The sequence below is a fragment of the Lissotriton helveticus genome, chromosome 6 (genome assembly GCF_964261635.1).
Source record: "Lissotriton helveticus chromosome 6, aLisHel1.1, whole genome shotgun sequence".
Taxonomy (NCBI): Eukaryota; Metazoa; Chordata; class Amphibia; order Caudata; family Salamandridae; genus Lissotriton; species Lissotriton helveticus.
In genome coordinates this window covers 1342076564-1342098833 of record NC_136067.1, presented here as the reverse complement: position 1 = coordinate 1342098833, position 22270 = coordinate 1342076564, and the positions used below count along the sequence as shown (strand labels likewise).

Here is a 22270-nt window from a genome sequence, read left to right as displayed (position 1 = left end):
TCACAGTGATACTTGACTCAGCATTACTCACGGACAACTGGGAGATGTAATCCACCCAGCTACTTTCAGAAATAGGGATTACCTGGGCCTTTACCCTAGTATCATAATAGTCAACATATAAAAACGCCAGTACTTTCTAGAATCTCTTGAATATGCAGCTTCTCTCATATTGATCCATTTCCAGTCATATTCCCTTCTCCTTTCATGCAGTTTGCGACAGGTTCATAACTGTTTAAAACGGTCAATTTCATTTTGACTCAAAGAAAAGAGCAAATCCTTTTTTCTTAGCAATACAGTTATTTCCACATTAATCACTTTAAAGGAAGATTTGCACTTTTTGAGCAACCGGGAACCATTGGGTGTTGTGCATAGTTTGTGGAACTCTTCCATATGGAACTCAAAAAAAAGAATGGGGTCACCACAAACAGGACCACTCCCTTAATCTTAAAACTTGTGACACCAGTGTTCTTCATTGTGTAAAAGGAATGGCTATTTGACTTGTTAAAGCCAATCGTGCCCAATTGGTGGTTCCCAGGAACTAACTCCTGAAGGTTAAAGACTACAGATGTACTGACTCATATCAGATGGAATAACAGTGAGTTTCTCACAAACCCCAAACATAATCGAAAAGTGAGTAAAAGAAGAGTGCGAAATATATGAAGCAGCTTCACCCACTGTGCACGAAGGATGTAAGACCACATAATTCCAATTAGCCGTATTCCTAAGCAGGTTTGCTACCCATCCTCCTCCTCCCCACTTTCCTGACCCCTTTCAGATCTTCGTGTGTTACAGTAGAAAACAAAACATTCACCACAATCAAACTCTGTACATGGCCAAGTTTCTTGTAAACACATAATTAAGGTATCAACAGATTTTAGTTTTTTCTCATCTTGTCCCAGCTCAGACATATTCCATGACAAAATTAACCCACCCAGGCTACTTCAAGGGATCATTGATAATAGGTAAAGGCCGAGCGTTATTCAAGGCAACAGCGAACAGCTTTACTGTGAAAAATCGTCCTTCAGATCAACAGTCCAAGGATGGAATACAGTACCCTCCACCACGTTCATTTTTGGACCACCTTGCCCTAAGGAGATAACTGTCTTTAGAGTTCCCATGTATAAAATCAGAGTGTCCCCCCCCCCCCCCCCTGCGGTAACGATGCCCATAGACTTGGATACCTGTGGACCATTCCTATGTTGGATCAGGGGTTCCCAGTACTCAGTAACAGGGACTACATCGATGCCTCTCTTTAGGAAGTACTCACAGTTCTGAGCATCCAAGTTGGTAATAGCCAGGGAGCCAAAAGTGACTCTAGTATAGGGCAATGATCCGAGTGAGTGACTAGTTACATTTAATATATCGCCACTTTTCACCAGTTTTGGAGCATCAATTTCCATAAAGGAATTTAAATTGGAGCTTCTATTAACTGAGGGGAAGACTCATTGTCAAACAACAAAATAAAGTCCAAAACAAATGACAGAGTTCAGCTCCTCACAAGTCCTTTCAGTGGGGCCTATTGGGGAATCCATATAGATTCCCCAGCCCTTGGATAAAAGGCTTTTGCCTCATGGTTGGACCAGGAATAATGGTGCAAAACTGGTACTACAGAGGTGCATTAGTCTACGTTTCTCATACTCTGTGAGTGCTTCCCCTTAAAAGCCCCTTGTGTGACCAGATTACAGACATCACTAGAATCTAACTCCAGTATGGGGGCTCTTCCAGTTCCCACTCTCCTACTCCAGGGGGCTCAGACAAAGTAGTAGGTGGAAGAGGCAGGGTCCCCTAGAAGGAATGACTAGGAGTAGTAGAAATAGCCAGTTCAATTCTAGTTCTCACCTCTAACCTATCCAGGACATTAAATGGGCAGGTCTGCATAAAATGTTTAGTCGAGGTGCAGCTAACTGAAGGGGAGTTCATTTGTGAGATTGCCCACCCTCAAACTAAGGGAACTGTAGGATTTTATTTTTTTTCCCCATTTGGGGTTTTTGTTGTTGTTTTTTTCCTTTTATTACGTCTCCCCTTCTAACTCCCTGCAGAGGGCTCCGCCTTACCCTCCCTCAAGTCCTGCTTGGCATGCCACTCGAATCAGTAGGATGCAAAGCAGTCAATGTACCAGCAATTGTCAGCTCCCCTTCCCGCTCTACACCTGACTGCAATGCTGAACTATTTACTGGCCCCGCTTTTTAATGCCTTTTTCCCTCCTATTTTTACATTGGGAACATCTCTATCTGCCCTTTCCTCTGGGGGGAGCATTGGTCCAAATCGCCAACCAACACATTTACTCATAACTCTCCACTTTTGGATTGACAAACATTTTTGGGGGTTAGTGTAGAACATAGTGATTTAACAGCTTGAACAGAAACATCTTTTGGCCCTCTGGGGGCACAACAATCATAGATCTTTGTTTCACAATAATGCCTTTAGAGGAATTTACTGCTCATTTTAGTTTTGGGAGACCAAATGTGCTTACCTTTCTGCACTTCAAACAAAATTGCGGACATCATTTCTAATACATGATCTGTGCTCAGCACAGTTTTTCCAATAGAGACAACATGGAGTATAAGATCCTTTCAATGCAAAACATAATATCAAATAAGGGACCCTCCCCTCCAACACCTCCATTACCAGTACTCAGTTGTGTACTTGGAAGCAAAAGGTCATAATCCAATTTGGAAAGGGAACCATGCAAAGGAGATGAACTACAATACAGTGGAGGCAGAGGTAGATGCCTAGTGCGGGAGGAGGACATTGAATTGGGTAAAATTAAGGGACCCCCTTTCCTTCGAACTTTTCGATGAAGAGCTAAAGACAGAGGAACCCCTCCCTCCCACCCCCCCACTCAAGGTAATGTCAACGTCCGGAAGAGTAAAATCTTCACCCGTCATTGCCTCTTTGCGGGCAACTGTAGCTATTTCAGCACTGATTTCGCTTCTCATAGATACTTCAAGGAGCAGAGGCTATTCAGGCTATGCAGGGCCCCCCACAATTATCACCCTCTGGTGATGCGCTTGCAGAATAGCCGTAAATCATAATGACGTCGACAGGATTGGGGGGCATCAACTGGGTAGCTGCAGGCAACCCCACAGTGGATACTGAAGAAGTGGATGAAGGCAAATGAACCAAGTCATTGGAGACCCATTGTCTGCACTGGACCTCTTAGATAGTTCATGGGCCAAAGAGAAGGGAGAAACCAAGGTCAGAAGGTCGATGGTGTGAGAAGTTGGCCTGGTATATGATGCTCACTAGTTCTAGTGATCACCTTGTACCATGCCAAGCAACCCTTATGGTGCAGGTTGTAAAGTCAACCTTATAGACAAGCTATCCTAGGGGTAGCATGGACTAAGCAGTCTTAGGCTAAACTCTGTAAAGGCATGTGAAGCAAGCTGTTTTACCATACACAATCCCTTGAATACCAAATGAAAGGACACCACACAGATATATATTGAAAATATATATAGATTTATTTCTACAAATAACCCTGATACTCTTTATGAGCACAGAAGCAAATGCGTTAAAACAAAACACAGTTTAAATACACAAAAGTTGCACAATTTTGGATGAGCCCTAGGGGCCACCTAAACCATATACTAAAATAGTGGTATGAGAACAACTATGGGGAAAGTGAAGAGGCCTAGGGCCTGGGGAATCGCTGGAGCTGTTCGGGACTAGCAGTGAAGAAGTCGGGAAAGGCCCGCGGGACTCGGGTGCAGTGCGGAAAGTGCACGCTTTACCAATGCAATGTCAATGGTGCGTAAAAGTTACAAAGTTAGTTATTAAGGAACCTTCCGAGTGACCTAGAAGGATGAAACTTTAGACACAGACACTAGAGGTGTACACCAGTGTGGGAACACCGGCGTTGCTGAGTTACCTCACCCACAGGAAGCGGGTGCACAGGGTCGAAGTAGTGTCGGGTTTTGTCACGCAGGTCGATGGTGCTTGGAGCTGAAGATGCTGCTTGCGGCTCGATGTGAAGAGTTCCGGTGGATCCAAGGGTGGATCTGAAGAGGTGAAGACCTGAAAGCAGAGGGGACAATGTTCAAAGTCACTAGCCAGTGACTACCGTGGAACCAGAGTGGAACCAGGCGATGTCGGGTGCAAACAGGCGTCGAGGTGTAGCTTCTCTCTGCAGCCACGTGGACACGAGGGGTCGAAGACGTCCAGGAGTCGGTCACGAGCTGTCCCACGCAGGCTTCTCGCTGTTGGCGGTGTCGGCAACTTGATTGGAGCAAACAGGCCTTGGCTAATGCAAGCCACGCAGGAATCGAAAAAGGCTTGTTACTCGGACCAGCAAGGTCAGAGCAGGTACTCCTTTTTACAGGAGTGAGGGCAAGTCTGGAGCAACCAGACCCGCAGTGTAAATTGAAGGTTTTGTCGCCAAGATGGCCGCTAGCCGCGTGGCAAGTGGCCGGGATGGCGCGTCGGGTGGCACGATGCAAAAGGGCCCCACGCAGATCGTGGAGATGCTGGGGGGCTGATCTTCGGTGCAAGGGCTGCTCGAGGTTGGGGCTTCTCAAACCCCAAAGCACAGCGTCGAGGGTGCCTCTGATGCTGCGCAGTCAGCTTCTCGGGGGTCTTTCAAGAGGTCCGGTCCCACGTCTCTCGGTGCCTCCACGGGTCCCTTCTTTGCAGGGACTGTGGATCGGGCGGTGAGAAGTCTGGGAGTCTGGGTCTTGTCAGGCTCTGGGCTCGGGCTCTGGCGGGAGGCGGCGGTAAAGCAGACGTCGAGTTGCTGGTTGGTGCCTGTGTTCACAGGGTGGTCACTCCTTGGCCACAAGGGAGATTCTCTTCCGTCTTCTGTGCAGCAGAATGTCGAAGTCCAGTCTTCTTCTGTATTTCAAGTTGATTCAGGATGACCTGAAGTCTCAGGACACAGCTCCCACTCTTATTCGAATCTGGGGGGCCTGATCACCTACTAGGTCCCTCCTCTGGGTGGAACCAGGAAGGGGGGTGGTTGCACCCCCTTTCCTTTGTCCAGTTTCGTGCCAGGACTGGGGCTGGAAAGCCCCAGCACCGGTTTGAACTGGCCTATGCACAGGGACACCTTGTGTGCCCCAGGCATGTCTGATTCTATTCAGCCCTGTCCTACCCAATACACAAAATCCTGTCTGGAGTGGTGCTAGCACCTCCCCAGGCAGGAAACCCTTTGTCCAAGCTGCCCTCGCTGGAAGGACTCCCAGCAGCAGGAGGTCAGACTTGTGTCTGTGGTGGCAGCATCCATTTTGGGATGCTAAGGCTCTGTTTAACTTTAACCGGGGTTCAGGCTAGGTACATGTCGTGTCCCTCTAGAAGGGTGGAATGCTACCCCCGTCGCCAGAACTGGCGAGGGGGTAGTATTCCAATTCGTATGACACCTTACTCGACATGTTTTGATAAAGCCAAACCCAAGATAGCATTTAACCGCGAGGTTCATAATGCACTTAAGAGTATATGGTATGGCAATATCATGAAACAGCTAAAGGACATGGTTCCGAAAGCTGCAGACAGGCTCAGCTCATGCCAGAGCACCATCTCACATATTTCCAAGCACTCTGCCTCCAGGATTGATGAGGCCTTCCATAGGAGTGGCTGACAGGAACATATGTGTCCATTTTAGGTTAGGTATAGGCATACTACACCTAAGTAAGGGGTGGTTACACCGACTTACCCCAGCTGAGTGATCAGCCAGTTGTGTCAAATATGGAGGCCAGGCCAGGGGTGGCACAATACATGCTGCAGCCCCTGGTAGGCCTTGGAAGCACCTATGCCCTGGGTACCTGGGTACACTGTTACAGGGGCCAATAAGGTGAACCAGTTCCAATTTCGTTATGCACCTAAAGTACATGGGTTACAATTTAGAGAGAGAACAGCAGGCTGTGGGTCTGATTAGCAGGCCCACAGCCACATTAAGTCATAAACCAGTGAAGCAAAAAGCAAAAATTTGGGGTGACCATAGGATAGCAGACCCTACTCTCCTACACAACCCCCCCCAAACGCAGGGACATTAGACTAACCTTGACCAGTTGTGTCTTCATGTTCTAAGTGGAAGTACCTGGAGAGACCATCTGCATTACCATGGTCAGTCCCTGGGCGGTGCTCCACTGTAAAGTCCATCCCCTGTAGGGAAATGGACCACCTGAGTAGTTTGGGGTTTTCACCCTTCATCTGATTAAGCCATAAGAGGGGCTTATGGTCGGTCTGAATCTTGAAGTGAGTGCCAAACAAGTATGGTCTCAACTTCTTCAGGGCCCACACCACAGCAAAGGCCTCCCTCTCAATGGCTGACCAACGTTTCTCTCTGGGGGTCAGCCTTCTGCTAATGAAAGCAATGGGCTGGTCTTGACCATCTACATTAAGTTGTGAGAGCACTGCTCCCACTCCCAACTCAGAAGCATCTGTTTGGACAATAAACTCTCTTGAGTAGTCAGGACTCTTCAGGATAGGTGCAGAGCACATGGCCTTCTTCAGGTCATCAAATGCCTTTTGACAGTATTCTGTCCACTGAACCTTTTTGGGCATCTTCTTGGATGTCAGATCATTAAGAGGAGTCACAATGGACCCATAATTCTTAACAAACTTCCTGTAGTACCCAGTCAGGCCCAAGAAAGCTCTGACCTGAGTCTGGGTAGTTGGAGGAGTCCAGTCCTTTATGGTCTGAATCTTACTCTCCAGTGGTTGAACTTGGCCTCCACCCACAAGGTGGCCCAAGTACACAACCTTACTCTGCCCTATCTGGCACTTGGTTGCCTTGATAGTGAGGCCTGCCTTTTGCAGAGCCTCTAGCACTTCCTTCAGGTGGACCAGGTGATCCTCCCAGGCGGAGCTAAAGACAGCAATATCATCCAGATATGCTGCACAAAATTCATCCAACCCAGTAAGGACTTGATTCACCAACCTTTGGAAGGTGGCAGGTGCATTTTTCAAACCAAAGGGCATCACCACAAACTGCTAATGCCCACTTGGGGTAGAAAATGCTGTCTTGGCTTTAGACTCCTCAGCTAACCTGATTTGCCAGTAGCCAGCTGTCAAGTCAAATGTGCTCAGAAACTTGGCAGAAGCCAATTTGTCTATGAGCTCATCTGCCCTTGGAATTGGGTGTGCATCTGTCCTGGTGACAGCATTGAGTCCTCTGTAGTCCACACAGAACCTCATCTCTCTCTTTCCATCTTTGGTGTGAGGTTTGGGGACCAGAACCACTGGGCTAGCCCAGGGGCTCTCTGAAGGCTCAATGACACCTAACTCCAGCATCTTTTGTACCTCAGCCTTGATACAGTCTCTGACATGGTCAGGCTGCCTGTAAATTTTGTTCTTTACAGGAAGACTATCACCAGTGTCCACCACATGGGTACACCAGTTAGTCTGACTGGGTGTCAGGGAGAACATATGTCGATATGACTGCAAAACCTGTCTACAGTCATGTTGCTGATGTTCAGTGAGGCTGCCATCTAAGGCCACACCATCAACTGAGCCATCCTCAGGGTTCTGAGTCAGCAGGTCTGGGAGAGGGTCACTCTCTTCCTCCTGCCCCTCATCTGTAGCCATGAGCAAGCCCATGTCTGCCCTGTCAACATATGCTTTCAGCCTGTTAACATGGAGCACCCTGTGGGGGCTCCTGGGAGTTCCTAGGTCCACCAAGTAGGTAACCTCTCCCTTTTTCTCCATGATTGTATGGGGTCCAGACCATCTGTCTTGGAGTGCTGCTGGGGCCACTGGCTCCAACACCCATACCTTCTGACCAGGCTGGTACTCAGTCAGGACAGCCTTTTGGTCATGCCAGGCTTTCTGTAAGGCCTGGCTAGCCTCAAGGTTTTTGGATGCCTTCTCCATATACTCAGCCATCCTGGAGCGGAGACCAAGTACATAGTCCACTATGTCCTGCTTGGGCTTTTTGAGAGGTAACTCCCATCCTTCCCTCACCAGACATAGGGGTCCTCTTACAGGATGTCCAAACAACAATTCAAAGGGGCTGAAGCCAACTCCTTTTTGTGGGACCTCTCTGTAAGCAAACAGAAGGCAGGGCAGAAGGATATCCCATCTTCGCCTGAGCTTCTCAGGTAATCCTTTGATCATGCCCTTTAGGGTCTTGTTGAATCTCTCAACAAGCCCATTGCATTGTGGATGATAGGGAGTGGTGAAATTATAGTTAACACCACATTCCTTCCACATAGCTGTCAAGTAACCTGACATGAAGTTTGCACCTCTATCAGATACTACCTCCTTAGGAAACCCCACTCTGGAGAAAACTCCAAGTAAGGCCCTGGCCACAACAGGAGCTGTTGTGGTCCTAAGTGGAATTGCCTCTGGGTACCTGGTGGCATGGTCCACCACCACCAGTATGAATCTGTGCCCAGATGCTGTAGGAGGATCCATTGGTCCAACAATGTCAATCCCCACTCTTTCAAAGGGCACCCCCACCACAGGTAATGGTATTAGGGGGGCCTTTGTGGTACCACCTGCTTTGCCACTTGCTTGGAAGGTTACACAGGAGCGACAAAACTCCTTGGTATCCTCTGACATGTGAGGCCAGTGAAAGTGACAGACAAGTCTGTCCCATGTTTTGTTCTGGCCTAGGTGTCCTGCTAAGGGAATATCGTGTGCCAAGGTAAGAAGGAAGCCCCTAAATTGCAGAGGTATGACCAACCTCCTGGTTGTACCAGGCTTGGGGTCTCTACCCTCTGAATAAAGGAGCCCATCATCCCAATAAACCTTATGGGTACCTTGAGCATTCCCAGCAGCCTCAGCAGCAGCCTGCTGTCTGAGGGGTTCAAGAGAAGGACAGGATAACTGAGCCTGCCCCAAGTCTGCCCTAGAAGGTCCCCCTGTCCCCAGAAACTCAACCTGATCAGGTTCAAGCTCTATAGGGACAGTTCCTTCAGGGGTCTCAGAATCATCTTCCTGTGAAGGCTGATCCTCACTTGTAGGCATTTGGGAAGGCACAGCCTTTGCCCTCCGGTTCCTTGTCTTGGGAGGTACTTGGTCCATTGTTCCAGGATCCAAGACCTGAGGTTCAGAGAGGCACTTTGTGGCCTGTGACCTGGTCACAGCAAGGACATGTGATGATATCCCTAACATCTCTGCATGAGTCCTGTACTCAACTTCTGACCATAGAGAGCTCTCCAGGTCATTGCCCAACAAACATTCTACTGGGAGATCAGCACTAACCACAACTCTTTTTAGGCCAGTTACCCCTCCCCAGGAAAAGTTAACAATTGCCACACTATGTGTATTAGTGACATTGCTGGCATTGGTCACCAGGTAATTATCACCTGGTATGTACTGTCCAGGGTCCACAAAGCTAGGCGTCACCATAGTGACACTGGCACATGTGTCCCTGTATGCTTGAGCCACTTTTTCATTAATTAAAGGTGTCTGTCTGTACTTGCCCAAATTATTGGGACTGACAGTAGGGGAAAAATCAATCTCCCCATCACAAATCAGAACAGCCTGTGTGGGGACTCTGACTAGGTCAGAATCTCCATCAGTTCCCAAGGTGATACCCACTACCCCCTTAGTCTGTGGTCCAACACTGCCAACTGTACTAGTGGGTGCAGGTGCCTTAGGGGCTGCAGTGTTGGTGGCTCCACCCTTTTTACAATCACTTGTCCAGTGAGTGGTGTTTTTGCAAAGGCTACACCAGGGTTTTCTTTGACCTTCTTTCTTCTTCTTCTTGGAAGTTTGGGACCCACCCTCAGTATTAGTTTGGGGCCCTGTTGAAGACTTCTGGTCTTTAGCTTTCTGCTCCCCACCCTTCTGGTCTGTTTTCTTTTGGTCACCACCCTGGTTCTGGTTCTGGTTCTTTTGCTTAACTCTGGTTCTAACCCATTTGTCTGCCCTCTTTCCCAATTCTTGGGGAGAGGTTAGATCTGAGTCAACCAAATGTTGATGCAACTGCTGGTTCTGACAGTTATTTAAAATCTGTTCTCTCATAAGCAAATTATACAATCCTTCATAGTCTGTAACCTTACTTCCCAGCAACCAGCCCTCCAGAGCCTTAGTGGCACATTCAACAAATTCAGACCAGTCCTGAGTCTGTGTCTTCTGGGTGTCTCTGAACATTAACCTGTACTGTTCAGTGGTTAAGCCTAACCCATCAATCAGAGCACTCTTCAGGACCAGGTAGTTTCTAGAATCCCCATCACTAACTGTGAGGAGTCTGTCTCTGCCTCTACCTTCAAAGGAGAGCCACAAGATTGCTGCCCACTGCTCCTGAGGGACCTGCTGTACTTTGCAAGCTCTCTCAAGTGCAGTCATCCATTTGTGGATATCATCCCCAACTTTGTAGGGGGGCACAATCTTACTCAGGTTTCTATTGTCATAGGACCTGTCTTTATCCTTAGGGATAGTGCTGCCACCAGTGGAATCTAATCCACTCTCTCTAGGCTGCCTTGCTCTAGCAAGTTTCTCTTTGGCCAGGGCAACTTCTAATTCTTGTCTCTGGATCCTAAGTTCAGCCTCTCTCATTTTGGCCTCATGTTCCCTTCTCTGAGGGCTAGTGAACTCCCTTCTGGAGTTACCATGAGAACCTCTAGAAACATGGGAAGTATTGGATTCACCTGAGTGATTCCTCCTCCTCCTATGCTCCTGGTTAATTCCATTTGGGGGTCTGAATGGGTTGGACCCACCTTCAGTCCCAAATAAGCTTAGGTTAGCCTGGTTAAGCCTGCTGACTAACACCTGGCTATCTCTATCATCATCAGACTCACTTTCTTCAACCTCCTCCCCCTCGTCTTCCTCAGGCTGAGTATTCCCAGTGGTCTGGTCTTCCTCATCTATCTGGACGACAGGGGTGGGGGCATCAGGGTTATCATCTTCAGAAGGAGAAACTTCCTCACCAGTCCCTGAGGGGCCTGGTTTGGAGTTCCTTAGAGCTTCAGACTGGTCTAATAGCTCTCTGAGGTGTCCTGCTGTAGGAGTAGGACCTGTTTTGATTCCTCTCATGGAACACAGTTGCCTCAATTCCTTAAATGGAAAGATAGCAAATTTGGATGGTGCCCTTGGAGGGTCACTCTCAACAGAGGTGGTTCCAGTGGATCCCTCTGCTCCAGACATTGCTCTAGTGTGGTGGATGTGTTGCAATCTACCTACACTTGTGTTTTCCTACAAAACCTATCTAGTAGTTGTAGTCAGGGTGTGCTACTCCCTATCCTCTACAACAACTAAGTTCAGTAGAACTTAAGTATATCTAGTCTTGTTTTAGTGTACCTATCCGGTACCTGTATGATCTTTCAAATGATATTTTCAAAGATTGTAATGGTAAAACAACAGCAAGCTCAAATCCCAATCCGCTGCTCACCAATGTGAGAAGTTGGCCTGGTATATGATGCTCACTAGTTCTAGTGATCACCTTGTACCATGCCAAGCAACCCTTATGGTGCAGGTTGTAAAGTCAACCTTATAGACAAGCTATCCTAGGGGTAGCATGGACTAAGCAGTCTTAGGCTAAACTCTGTAAAGGCATGTGAAGCAAGCTGTTTTACCATACACAATCCCTTGAATACCAAATGAAAGGACACCACACAGATATATATTGAAAATATATATAGATTTATTTCTACAAATAACCCTGATACTCTTTATGAGCACAGAAGCAAATGCGTTAAAACAAAACACAGTTTAAATACACAAAAGTTGCACAATTTTGGATGAGCCCTAGGGGCCACCTAAACCATATACTAAAATAGTGGTATAAGAACCACTATGGGGAAAGTGAAGAGGCCTAGGGCCTGGGGAATCGCTGGAGCTGTTCGGGACTAGCAGTAAAGAAGTCGGGAAAGGCCCACGGGACTCGGGTGCAGTGCGGAAAGTGCACGCTTTACCAATGCAATGTCAATGGTGCGTAAAAGTTACAAAGTTAGTTATTAAGGAACCTTCCGAGTGACCTAGAAGGATGAAACTTTAGACACAGACACTAGAGGTGTACACCAGTGTGGGAACACCGGAGTTGCTGAGTTACCTCACCCACAGGAAGCGGGTGCACAGGGTCGAAGTAGTGTCGGGTTTCGTCACGCAGGTCGATGGTGCTTGGAGCTGAAGATGCTGCAGGCGGCTCGATGTGAAGAGTTCCGGTGGATCCAAGGGTGGATCTGAAGAGGTGAAGACCTGAAAGCAGAGGGGACAATGTTCAAAGTCACTAGCCAGTGACTACCGTGGAACCAGAGTGGAACCAGGCGATGTCGGGTGCAAACAGGCGTCGAGGTGTAGCTTCTCTCTGCAGCCACGTGGACACGAGGGGTCGAAGACGTCCAGGAGTCGGTCACGAGCTGTCCCACGCAGGCTTCTCGCTGTTGGCGGTGTCGGCAACTTGATTGGAGCAAACAGGCCTTGGCTAATGCAAGCCACGCAGGAATCGAAAAAGGCTTGTTACTCGGACCAGCAAGGTCAGAGCAGGTACTCCTTTTTACAGGAGTGAGGGCAAGTCTGGAGCAACCAGACCCGCAGTGTAAATTGAAGGTTTCGTCTGCAAGATGGCCGCTAGCCGCGTGGCAAGTGGCCGGGATGGCGCGTCGAGTGGCACGATGCAAAAAGGCCCCACGCAGATCGTGGAGATGCTGGGGGGCTGATCTTCGGTGCAAGGGCTGCTCGAGGTTGGGGCTTCTCAAACCCCAAAGCACAGCGTCGAGGGTGCCTCTGATGCTGCGCAGTCAGCTTCTCGGGGGTCTTTAAAGATGTCCGGTCCCACGTCTCTCGGTGCCTCCACGGGTCCCTTCTTTGCAGGGACTGTGGATCGGGCGGTGAGAAGTCTGGGAGTCTGGGTCTTGTCAGGCTCTGGGCTCGGGCTCCGGCGGGAGGCGGCGGTAAAGCAGACGTCGAGTTGCTGGTTGGTGCCTGTGTTCACAGGGTGGTCACTCCTTGGCCACAAGGGAGATTCTCTTCCGTCTTCTGTGCAGCAGAATGTCGAAGTCCAGTCTTCTTCTGTATTTCAAGTTGATTCAGGATGATCTGAAGTCTCAGGACACAGCTCCCACTCTTATTCGAATCTGGGGGGCCTGATCACCTACTAGGTCCCTCCTCTGGGTGGAACCAGGAAGGGGGGTGGTTACACCCCCTTTCCTTTGTCCAGTTTCGCGCCAGGACTGGGGCTGGAAAGCCCCAGCACCGGTTTGAACTGGCCTATGCACAGGGACACCTTGTGTGCCCCAGGCATGTCTGATTCTATTCAGCCCTGTCCTACCCAATACACAAAATCCTGTCTGGAGTGGTGCTAGCACCTCCCCAGGCAGGAAACCCTTTGTCCAAGCTGCCCTCGCTGGAAGGACTCCCAGCAGCAGGAGGTCAGACTTGTGTCTTTGGTGGCAGCATCCATTTTGGGATGCTAAGGCTCTGTTTAACTTTAACCGGGGTTCAGGCTAGGTACATGTCGTGTCCCTCTAGAAGGGTGGAATGCTACCCCCGTCGCCAGAACTGGCGAGGGGGTAGTATTCCAATTCGTATGACACCTTACTCGACATGTTTTGATAAAGCCAAACCCAAGATAGCATTTAACCGCGAGGTTCATAATGCACTTAAGAGTATATGGTATGGCAATATCATGAAACAGCTAAAGGACATGGTTCCGAAAGCTGCAGACAGGCTCAGCTCATGCCAGAGCACCATCTCACATATTTCCAAGCACTCTGCCTCCAGGATTGATGAGGCCTTCCATAGGAGTGGCTGACAGGAACATATGTGTCCATTTTAGGTTAGGTATAGGCATACTACACCTAAGTAAGGGGTGGTTACACCGACTTACCCCAGCTGAGTGATCAGCCAGTTGTGTCAAATATGGAGGCCAGGCCAGGGGTGGCACAATACATGCTGCAGCCCCTGGTAGGCCTTGGAAGCACCTATGCCCTGGGTACCTAGGTACACTGTTACAGGGGCCAATAAGGTGAACCAGTTCCAATTTCGTTATGCACCTAAAGTACATGGGTTACAATTTAGAGAGAGAACAGCAGGCTGTCGGTCTGATTAGCAGGCCCACAGCCACATTAAGTCATAAACCAGTGAAGCAAAAAGCAAAAATTTGGGGTGACCATAGGATAGCAGACCCTACTCTCCTACAGATGGGGCAACAGTTCAGATCTTCAGACACTGCTTTGGAGGAAGCCTTAGGCATTTTCCTAAAGAAAACTATAATAACTGACTGAGATTTAAAAAGATATTGCTAGAAGGTTCTAGCACCACAAGTAGAACTTCTTACTTTCGAATTTTGGCTAGGGAAACAAGAAATGACTTACCCAGAATGGAATTTCTTCAAACTCATTGTAGATTCACAAAATCTCTTTCAGATCCCAAGCCTACAAGCGTGTGGGCTGCCGAACAGAGCAATCTAAACATTCCGAAGGAGAAAAGGGTTGGATTGGGATTCAAAATCAACCCGGGCACCCTAAAAAAAAGTGGCCCACATTTGCATATTGCCTTTCCTCAAACACTGCATGTTTTCTTAACTTTGTTTAGATTAATAAAATGTGCAGGTTAGTTCATACTGGTTAAACACACCTGAAAACCAGTGAGGGCACATCTGCCCAGGCCCCCTACCCCCGCTCAATATGCATACATTAATGGGCCGGCCCAGCGAGTGAAAGGGAGTGACACCTCTGCCCCATTGGTAAAAATGAGGTAATGGAAGCCCATCTGCTTCCATAAAGGCCACTCATGCGCCCACTGGACCGCTGGCGGCATCCGAACAACACAGACACCTAGGGTTGAATTTGGATAAAAAAATTGAACCGGGCACGCTGAAAAAAAGTGGCCCACATTATTTATATAATCCCCTCCCTGCAAAGCACTGCTTGGTTGTCTCTGACAGAGGCATGTTTTCTTAACTTTACTTAGATAAAAAAAAATCACAGATTTGTTCACACTGGTGAAACACATGTAAAATCAAGTGAGGCCACTTCTACTCAGGTCCCCCTGTCCCTGCTCAATATGCATACATTAATAGGCCGGCCCAGCGAGGGAAAGGCAGAGCAAAAGAGTGACACCTCTGCCGTTGATAAAAGAGAGGTAATGGACACCGATCTGTCCCCAGAAAGGCCACCCAGGCAACCACTGGGCTGCTGGCGGCATCCGAACAACACAGGCACCAACCAAATCGGGCCCCCCAGGCTGCCCAAAAAAGCAGCCCACACACAGCTGGACTCGAATACCGGCCCCTTGGTCATTGCCTGAGTGCCCACCCTACCAATCCAACCCTGCAGACACCGCCTAAATCGGCTCCCCAGGCTGCCCAAAAAAGCAGCCCACAGCTGGAACTCGAATAGCACCCCCTTGGGCATTGCCCGAGTGCCCGCCCTACCAATACGACCCTGTCTGCCCCATGCAGGTACTTCAGAAAGAGCCCCGCACAGGAACTCTCTGCAACGCCAGCCCATTGTAGCAAATAAGAAACGTGCAAGCTGACACCAGGACGCAGTACAACAGTGAAAACAGGAAAGGGTGTCTGAGTGGCAAACAATCTGATGGTGGCAAATGATTAAGTGCAATGTGCAGAGGGCAGACCTCCCACCATGAGACACAAGCCGAACCTACCAGTTTCCGACTGCCTCTGCGCCACTGAGGGGGCCTGGGACCTAGGCCTCTTCTGCCCACTGAAAGGCACTCGGGTAATCCCTAAGGCGGCCCTTTCACAACATGATGCCCAGCTCACCCAGTCCCCCAGCTCAACCACTTGAGATAATACAGAATTGAATGGAGGCCACGGAGCTCACTGCAGGACCCTCAGGGGCCACAGAGACTTCAGTGAAGCACCTGGGGCAAGGAGCTTTGACTCGCCACCCATTGATGTGGTGTAACGCATGGGAGGTCGGGAGAACGGTCAACTCGGGGGCACCTACCCACTCCCCTGCTCCGCTCCATTCCTCTTTCTGCTTCCCCCAGCTCAAGATCTCGGTGGAGCAGGGAGCTCAGCGCTCCTTCACGCAGCCCTTGCTCCACTTTCCTTTGCTTGCCTCCTCGCTTCCTCCTGCTCGCAGGTCTCCTCGTTGAATGTCAGAGGGCGTCGGCGTCTCCACGCCTGTAGCCAATCGTTCTGAAGCGAATGCTGGATCAGCAAACCATCTTCCGGGGAAAAAATTGCACCGAAAACCACCACCTTCCATGTTTTAGGTCTGTAGCTATTGAAAAGTGGTCATCTTTTATAATGACACTAGCAGCCCGTCCCGAGGTTGTCCGGGTATGAAATAGAATGTGTGTAATAGGCAAGGGAAATTTATTTTAAAATCTCGCGGTAGAGAACATTTTTAGCATGAAGTGTCACAATAGTTAGGCATGTGTGTGCAGATACTGTGTGTACCTCGGAGTAAGAAGTATTAGCAGATGTCTCTAGTGTGTATGTACTCCTCTTACGTAGGTAAGCGTGTGTGAAAGTGCATTCAGTTGTAAATTTTGTGTCCCCGCAGGCACGCTGAATCGTGTCATCCCCCGCTTGAGGCCCGGCTCCAGTTTTGTTTGATGTTGTGCTTGTGGTGTAAAGTTGTTGATGCAGAGAGTTGAGTGGGTGACAGCGCGCGCTGGAGACGCTGCGCATGTGGGAAAGTGCAGTCAGTTCAAAGGTTAGTGTCCCAGCAGGCGCGCTTAGTCGCTTCATCCGCCGCCTGAGCCCGGCTCCAGCCCTGGTTGATGTTGTGCGCCTGGTGTCAATCAATTTGTTTATGCAGAGAGTTGAGTGTGTGACAGCGCGCAGGAGACGCTGCAGTTAGTGTCCCCACAGGCACGGTCCTTTATGCAGACAGTTGACTGGCTGACAGCGTGCAGAATACTGTGCAGTTATTGTCCCCGCAGGCACGATCAGTCGCGTCTGCCCCCGCCTAAGCCCCGGCAATTGCTGCGCCCATTGGCCACGCCCCTTGCTCCCGCGCAATTGCCGCACCCATTGGCCTTGGCCACGCCCCCGGCCCAACGCACACGTTTGTTTTCCACACGCCTTCAAGGCACGCTTTTTTTGGGGAGGTATGTGCTGCGCGATTGTTGCCGGTTGTCGCGCCCATTGGCCACAACCCTTGCTGCAGCGCAATTGCAATTGCCGCGCCCATTGGCCTTGTTCACGCCCCCAGCACAACGCACACGTTTAAGGAACGCTTTTTTTTTTCATCATGCCACGCCCCACCCACAAGGGACTACTTTGCTGTTAAGGTTCTTCTACCTTTCAAATGTATATGGTGGGCATCTGTATAGCCTATGTTCTTCTGCTGCAACTGCCTTTTCAAATGCTGTATTGGGTGTTGTGATTGGTGCTGTGGTTCCTGAGATTACCCGCCTCAAAGGTTTGGGCTCTCTCTTTATAATATTAGTATAGATAGATGTTCTTAATGATTTCAGTTGAGGCAGGTGTTGCGTCTTGCAAATATCACGCCTTGCAAATATGTTGTTCGAGGTACGTTGTAACCCCCCCCCCCCCTCTTTTCTGGATAATAAATAGTTAGATGAAACTCTTGAGCTGCAATCCTTACCACTTTACCAATCACATTGAATGTCGTAGTCATTTCAGCCTTTAACCCCTTCGACGCTAATGACAAGGTCAGCTCGTCATGGGCGTTACCTGCGCTGCGCGCATGACGAGCTGACCTTGTCATGTAACGAGGGTTTTTACATATCGCAGCGCACAGCGGGAAAACCCGCTAACGCGCATGCGGTTGCATAATCTGTAGTTTTTTTAATTAATTATTTCTGAATCACTGTTTACCTCCAACTTAATTTTCCCTTGCCTTTCCCTATCCTTTTCTTGTCACCCTAATCCAAGTCTACCTGTTTGTCCATTCCATTGGCTTTAATAACTTCATTTTTTTCTTTTTTGATTTATATTTTTGATCATTCTGATTTTAATTTCTCCGCATAGTAAAGGTATAGTGTGTTTATTGCTGACCCTTCAACTGTGATCTGATCTCTTCCACAAGTGTAAAAAGAACACGGTAGTTTTGTTGACTGTAAGAAGCCTCTTTCCCCAGTTAAACCAACGCAAAACGTTTTATTCTATGGTTCACTCGCTGTACTTTACTTCTAGTCAAGTACAGCGAGTGAACCATACAAGAAAGGTGGAAATTCACACTATTGGATATTCAAATATTTGGCGGTTGAAGCTGAAGTTTGGGGGTTGCGAGCTGTGGAGCTAGGGTCATTGGCAATGGTTTAGAATTGTTTACATTTAGTTTTTACCTATGTATCATTCAGCTGGGAATTGCTACTTCATGTTTTCGGCTTGCTTACTTCCAGTTGCTAATTTCAATCTGTTGTGTATGAAATGCATAAGAGAGTAATGGAAGAGTAATGTTTGACAAACACGACTCTACTCTGCCTTTGACTTAACTTACTCAATGTGTTCAACAGTAAAAGAAGGTGAAGAATTAGTGACCCCGTGTTTGTCACCAGGATTCCAAATAGAGTGGCAGCATGCCAAGATCACCTACAAACTGAGAGGACAAAAAGCAGGTAGAATGTTTTTTTTTTACGTGTGGAAATGAAGACGAGATTAAGTGGTGGTTTTCCATGTTTTGATTTTTAAATGTATAATGCAACTCATGTATGTTTGGAATGCATGATGTTCTGATGTTACGGTATACGTTTTAAATTCTAAATGGGAAGGAATTTGGCATCCGCTAAAAAATGCAACAAATGAATGGTCTGGAATGCGCACTCCACTACTCAATTTTTAAACCAAATAAATCTCTCCGTGCTGTCTTGGTGTTTCCTCAGTCCCATGAAGACAGCTAGCGGATAGCACCAACATGCGTATCAGTCCCAAGGCGCCCTGTAATGTATGTCGCCCCTAGAGCTCAGTCACGTTTAGACAATTTCAAGCAAATTCTTATCTCACTTTTCTTTCAAAGAATTATTTTCCCACTTTTCTTTTAAAACTTCATTTTAATGAAGAGTTCGTAATTATCCGTGAATTCATGTGCTTAAATACATGTCGTCATACTATTCCATTATTATACGCATTTAGGGATATTGTGGTTGCATGAATCTTCACACAGAAAACCAAAGCATTTCGGGTCATTAAGCCATCATCAGGGGCATACTGTAATAACCACAACATATTAAAAATAAATACATCAGTTGAATAATACTTAATATTCACCATGAGGGGGGAGGGGCAATTGTCCTTCAACCTATACAGAATAGTGTGCCATATACTGAACTCATCTAACAAATGGCAATATCCGTTTTAAAAGTAATTCTTATTTGACCTTTGCTGTGGAAGCACCCTGTGTAATACATTTATGTGATAGGCTGCAGCCGAGGCTGAGAATAACTTTGCATTATAAGCAGCAAATATTTGTCAAATAGTTAAAATTTCCCCAAAACTATTTAAGTTCGGCAAAAGCAATAAAATAACCTCTTCTGACGATAATGTTGATTGCTTTCTAACTTGTTGGAGGCATTCTCAATATTTGCCGCAATATATACCCTTACTTCTTCAAAAATGTTACTTTTTACTCGTTACTCATTAAGCAGTCGTTAAGGCTTAAAGATTTTATGATCAGATATTTTGTTTACACTTTAGATATTGCTGTCCTGTTCTTCTGAAAGTGTGTACATATTCCCCACTTCAAACTCATTTAACAAACGAGTGACCTTTCATTGTTTTCTTCTGATCGTTGTAAGAGGAGATAAAAAAGATACTTTTCGCAACAGGCAGTTTATGAAAGAAAGTGCCTCTTTTGACATGGTTAACCCCCCCCCCCCCCTTATTGCATGATGCCTTATGTGATTTCGAACTGTAAGTGCACTAGCTCCCGGCTAATCAGGTTCCTTGTGCCAGATGTCCATCCCAAATTTGTACCACGATTGGCACAACTTCAGTGCCCCTTTTAAGTCCCTAGTAAAGTACATAGGGCATGGTTACTGAAGAGGGTGCACTGGGGCTGCAGCACAAATCGAATTCTGCCTCTCAAGAGACCCCTCGCCAAGACCATGCAAACTGCCACTTCTAGCTGCATGTCTTGGTGCAGAGAGAACTGAAGAGACGACATGGCTCCCAGCCCTGGGTGCCATGCTCTCACACACTGCATGAGGTAAAGGTAAGTCACCCCTACTACAAGTCTTACAGCCCTAAAGCAGGGTGCACTATATCCCAGGTGTGAACATATCTGTGTGAGCAGATATGACCCTGCAATATCTGAGCCATTCTTGGACATTGTAAGTGCACCGGTAAGCCAAAAAGAGTACATGGGCTGGATACTTGTCATTACGAGTTTCAGAGCTCCATGATTGCTTCACTGTACCTTAAGATGTTTGGCACCAAACATCTTGTCCTAATAAATCCTCACTGATGCCAGTGTGAGATTTATTAATACATGCACACAGGAGACCCTTTTGAGGGTCTCCTGAAAACCTACCAAGCACTGATGTGGTCTCTGACTGGTCATAGCCAGTCTGCCACCTCCAGACATGTTTCTGACCTCATGGGGTGAGGGCCTGTACTGTCAGAGGCCAGAAACAAAACCTGCTCTGGACGGAGGTGCTTCACACCTCCTTCAAGTCGGACTGACATTCCAGAGTGGGAAGTGTCAAAGGCGTTGCCGCCTTTGAAGTTCAGCCCAGGCTTCCCCAGAGCGTGGGGGATGCCAACCCCCTGTCCTGCTCCACATTTGGTGGGAGGACAGGCAGGACAATTAATTAGATGAGGAGATGTGTCCACTTACAGCCAGCACCACTCCTAAGTGTGGCAGGCGAAATGAACCCCTCTCTGTAGGTAGCAGGCTCTGTATAAACTTTACCAAAATGAGGTATAGTATGCACAGAGTCCAGTGGAACCCCAAAGGTAGGCTGGGGTAAAAGTAGATAGCACCTTACTCCCTATTTGTGGTAGTGTGGGCAAGCAGTAAAGCTTTATCAGAGGGTAGTGTTAGGCATTTGTTATACACACTCAATCAGCAAATTATGTCACACACTCAAAGACTGAACTCAGACCAATTTGTTTGAATCAAAAATATTATTTAGTTATTTTGTTTCTAGAACAAAGCCAGACCTAGTGCAAGTAAGTGAAATAAATGCTTCGCAAAATTGTATGCAATGTTTTACAATTGAATGCTGGTTCAAATGCAGTTAATTGAATTCCAGGTAAGTCAATGTTTTGAAATTACTGTTCAGTTACTTTTCAGATGACTTTGTACGTTACTTATTGGATTACTTTTCATTTTACTTTTGCTAATCCGTGTGATATGGCTAAATATCACACTGAGACATTTCCTAGACAAAAGGGAAGTAAATAATTTTTTGTACATTTGCAGTTTTGCCAATGTTTCATACAAACCAACTTCACACATATCAATTTTCAAGGAAAAATAGTCAATGTATTCCTATGGAGAGAAATGAAGTTATCGGTTAACACTTAAGTACAAGTTTGTGTCAGTTGGTATTTTGGGGTTAAAACCAGGTCCCCCCCAGTTGGTATTCTGGGGTTAAAACCAGGTCCCCTCAGGGTCAAGGATGCGCCCTTGAAACACCCTCAGCGGCACTAGGGCGGCCGGGTGCAGAGTGCTGAGGCCCAATGCTATCCAGTGGTGGATAAGGGGCCTCCGGTTGGTGGCTGCTCACAAGCAGGCCACAAGGTTTTGGGAGAAACGCTCCTAGGGTTTAGCTCAGGGCAAAGGGGGATCCAGTTTAGCACAAAAGGTGCACCCACAGCGGCACAGGGGCCCCCAGGTGCAGGGTGCTGTTTTGGCATCGGGTGCCCAGTTGTTTTCAATGGGGGTTGCCGGTTTTGGATTTTGGCTGCAGGCTCGGTCCTGGAAGTCTTTCGGGGGGAACCAACAGCTGGGTAGGTAAGATCGAGGGCTTGGGGACGTAGGGGCACCTCAGGTTGTCTTCTCCAGGGCTCAGGGTGGCTGGATGCAGGGGTGTCTTATGGTCTTATGAGGTCAGATTTCACCTTACAGGGCCACTCACAGTTGTCTCTGTGTAGAGGCTGCAGGCAACGTCTGGGAGTCCTGGAGGGGTCCACCCATGGTTGACTTGGACTCTGGAGCACTGAGGGACCTTGCTACTGAAGGACCTTACTGGGACTGATGAGCCACTCGAACTCAGACCCTAGGCAACGGGTGCAGTGGTGGTTCCAGGCGTCTGGTTTCTTTGTCCTCAGCAGGCTCAGAGTCTGTCTTTGGAGTTTCTTTTGAACAGAGCTGCTGTTCACAGGAGAACCGGTCTTCGTTGAAGGCAGTTAGTCCTCCCAGGGTTCTGGAGGTCGCTGGCTGCAGGACAAGTCGACTTTTAGGCGCAGGATCCTGGATACTGCAGACGGGCTGGTAGGGCTGGTGCCAAGTCAGTTGTTCTCTGCAGTCTCCTCTTTCTGCTTCATCGTAGGTTGTGGGAA

The 22270-nt window shown here is 48.0% G+C and overlaps 1 protein-coding gene across 5 annotated transcripts in view; it reads left to right on the top strand.

Moving 5' to 3' along the window:
• The window catches only part of ENTPD6 (ectonucleoside triphosphate diphosphohydrolase 6), a 480760-nt gene that overhangs the window by 192521 nt on the left and 265969 nt on the right, over positions 1-22270 (top strand). For all 5 annotated transcript variants that reach the window (XR_013596224.1, XM_078649068.1, XM_078649071.1 and 2 more), the window contains exon 10: positions 18283-18384. Coding sequence is in view for 4 of the 5 variants with exons in the window: in XM_078649068.1 (XP_078505194.1) it covers positions 18283-18384 (102 nt within the window). In the remaining variant the exon portion in view is untranslated. The remainder of the gene's footprint in view (positions 1-18282; positions 18385-22270) is intronic.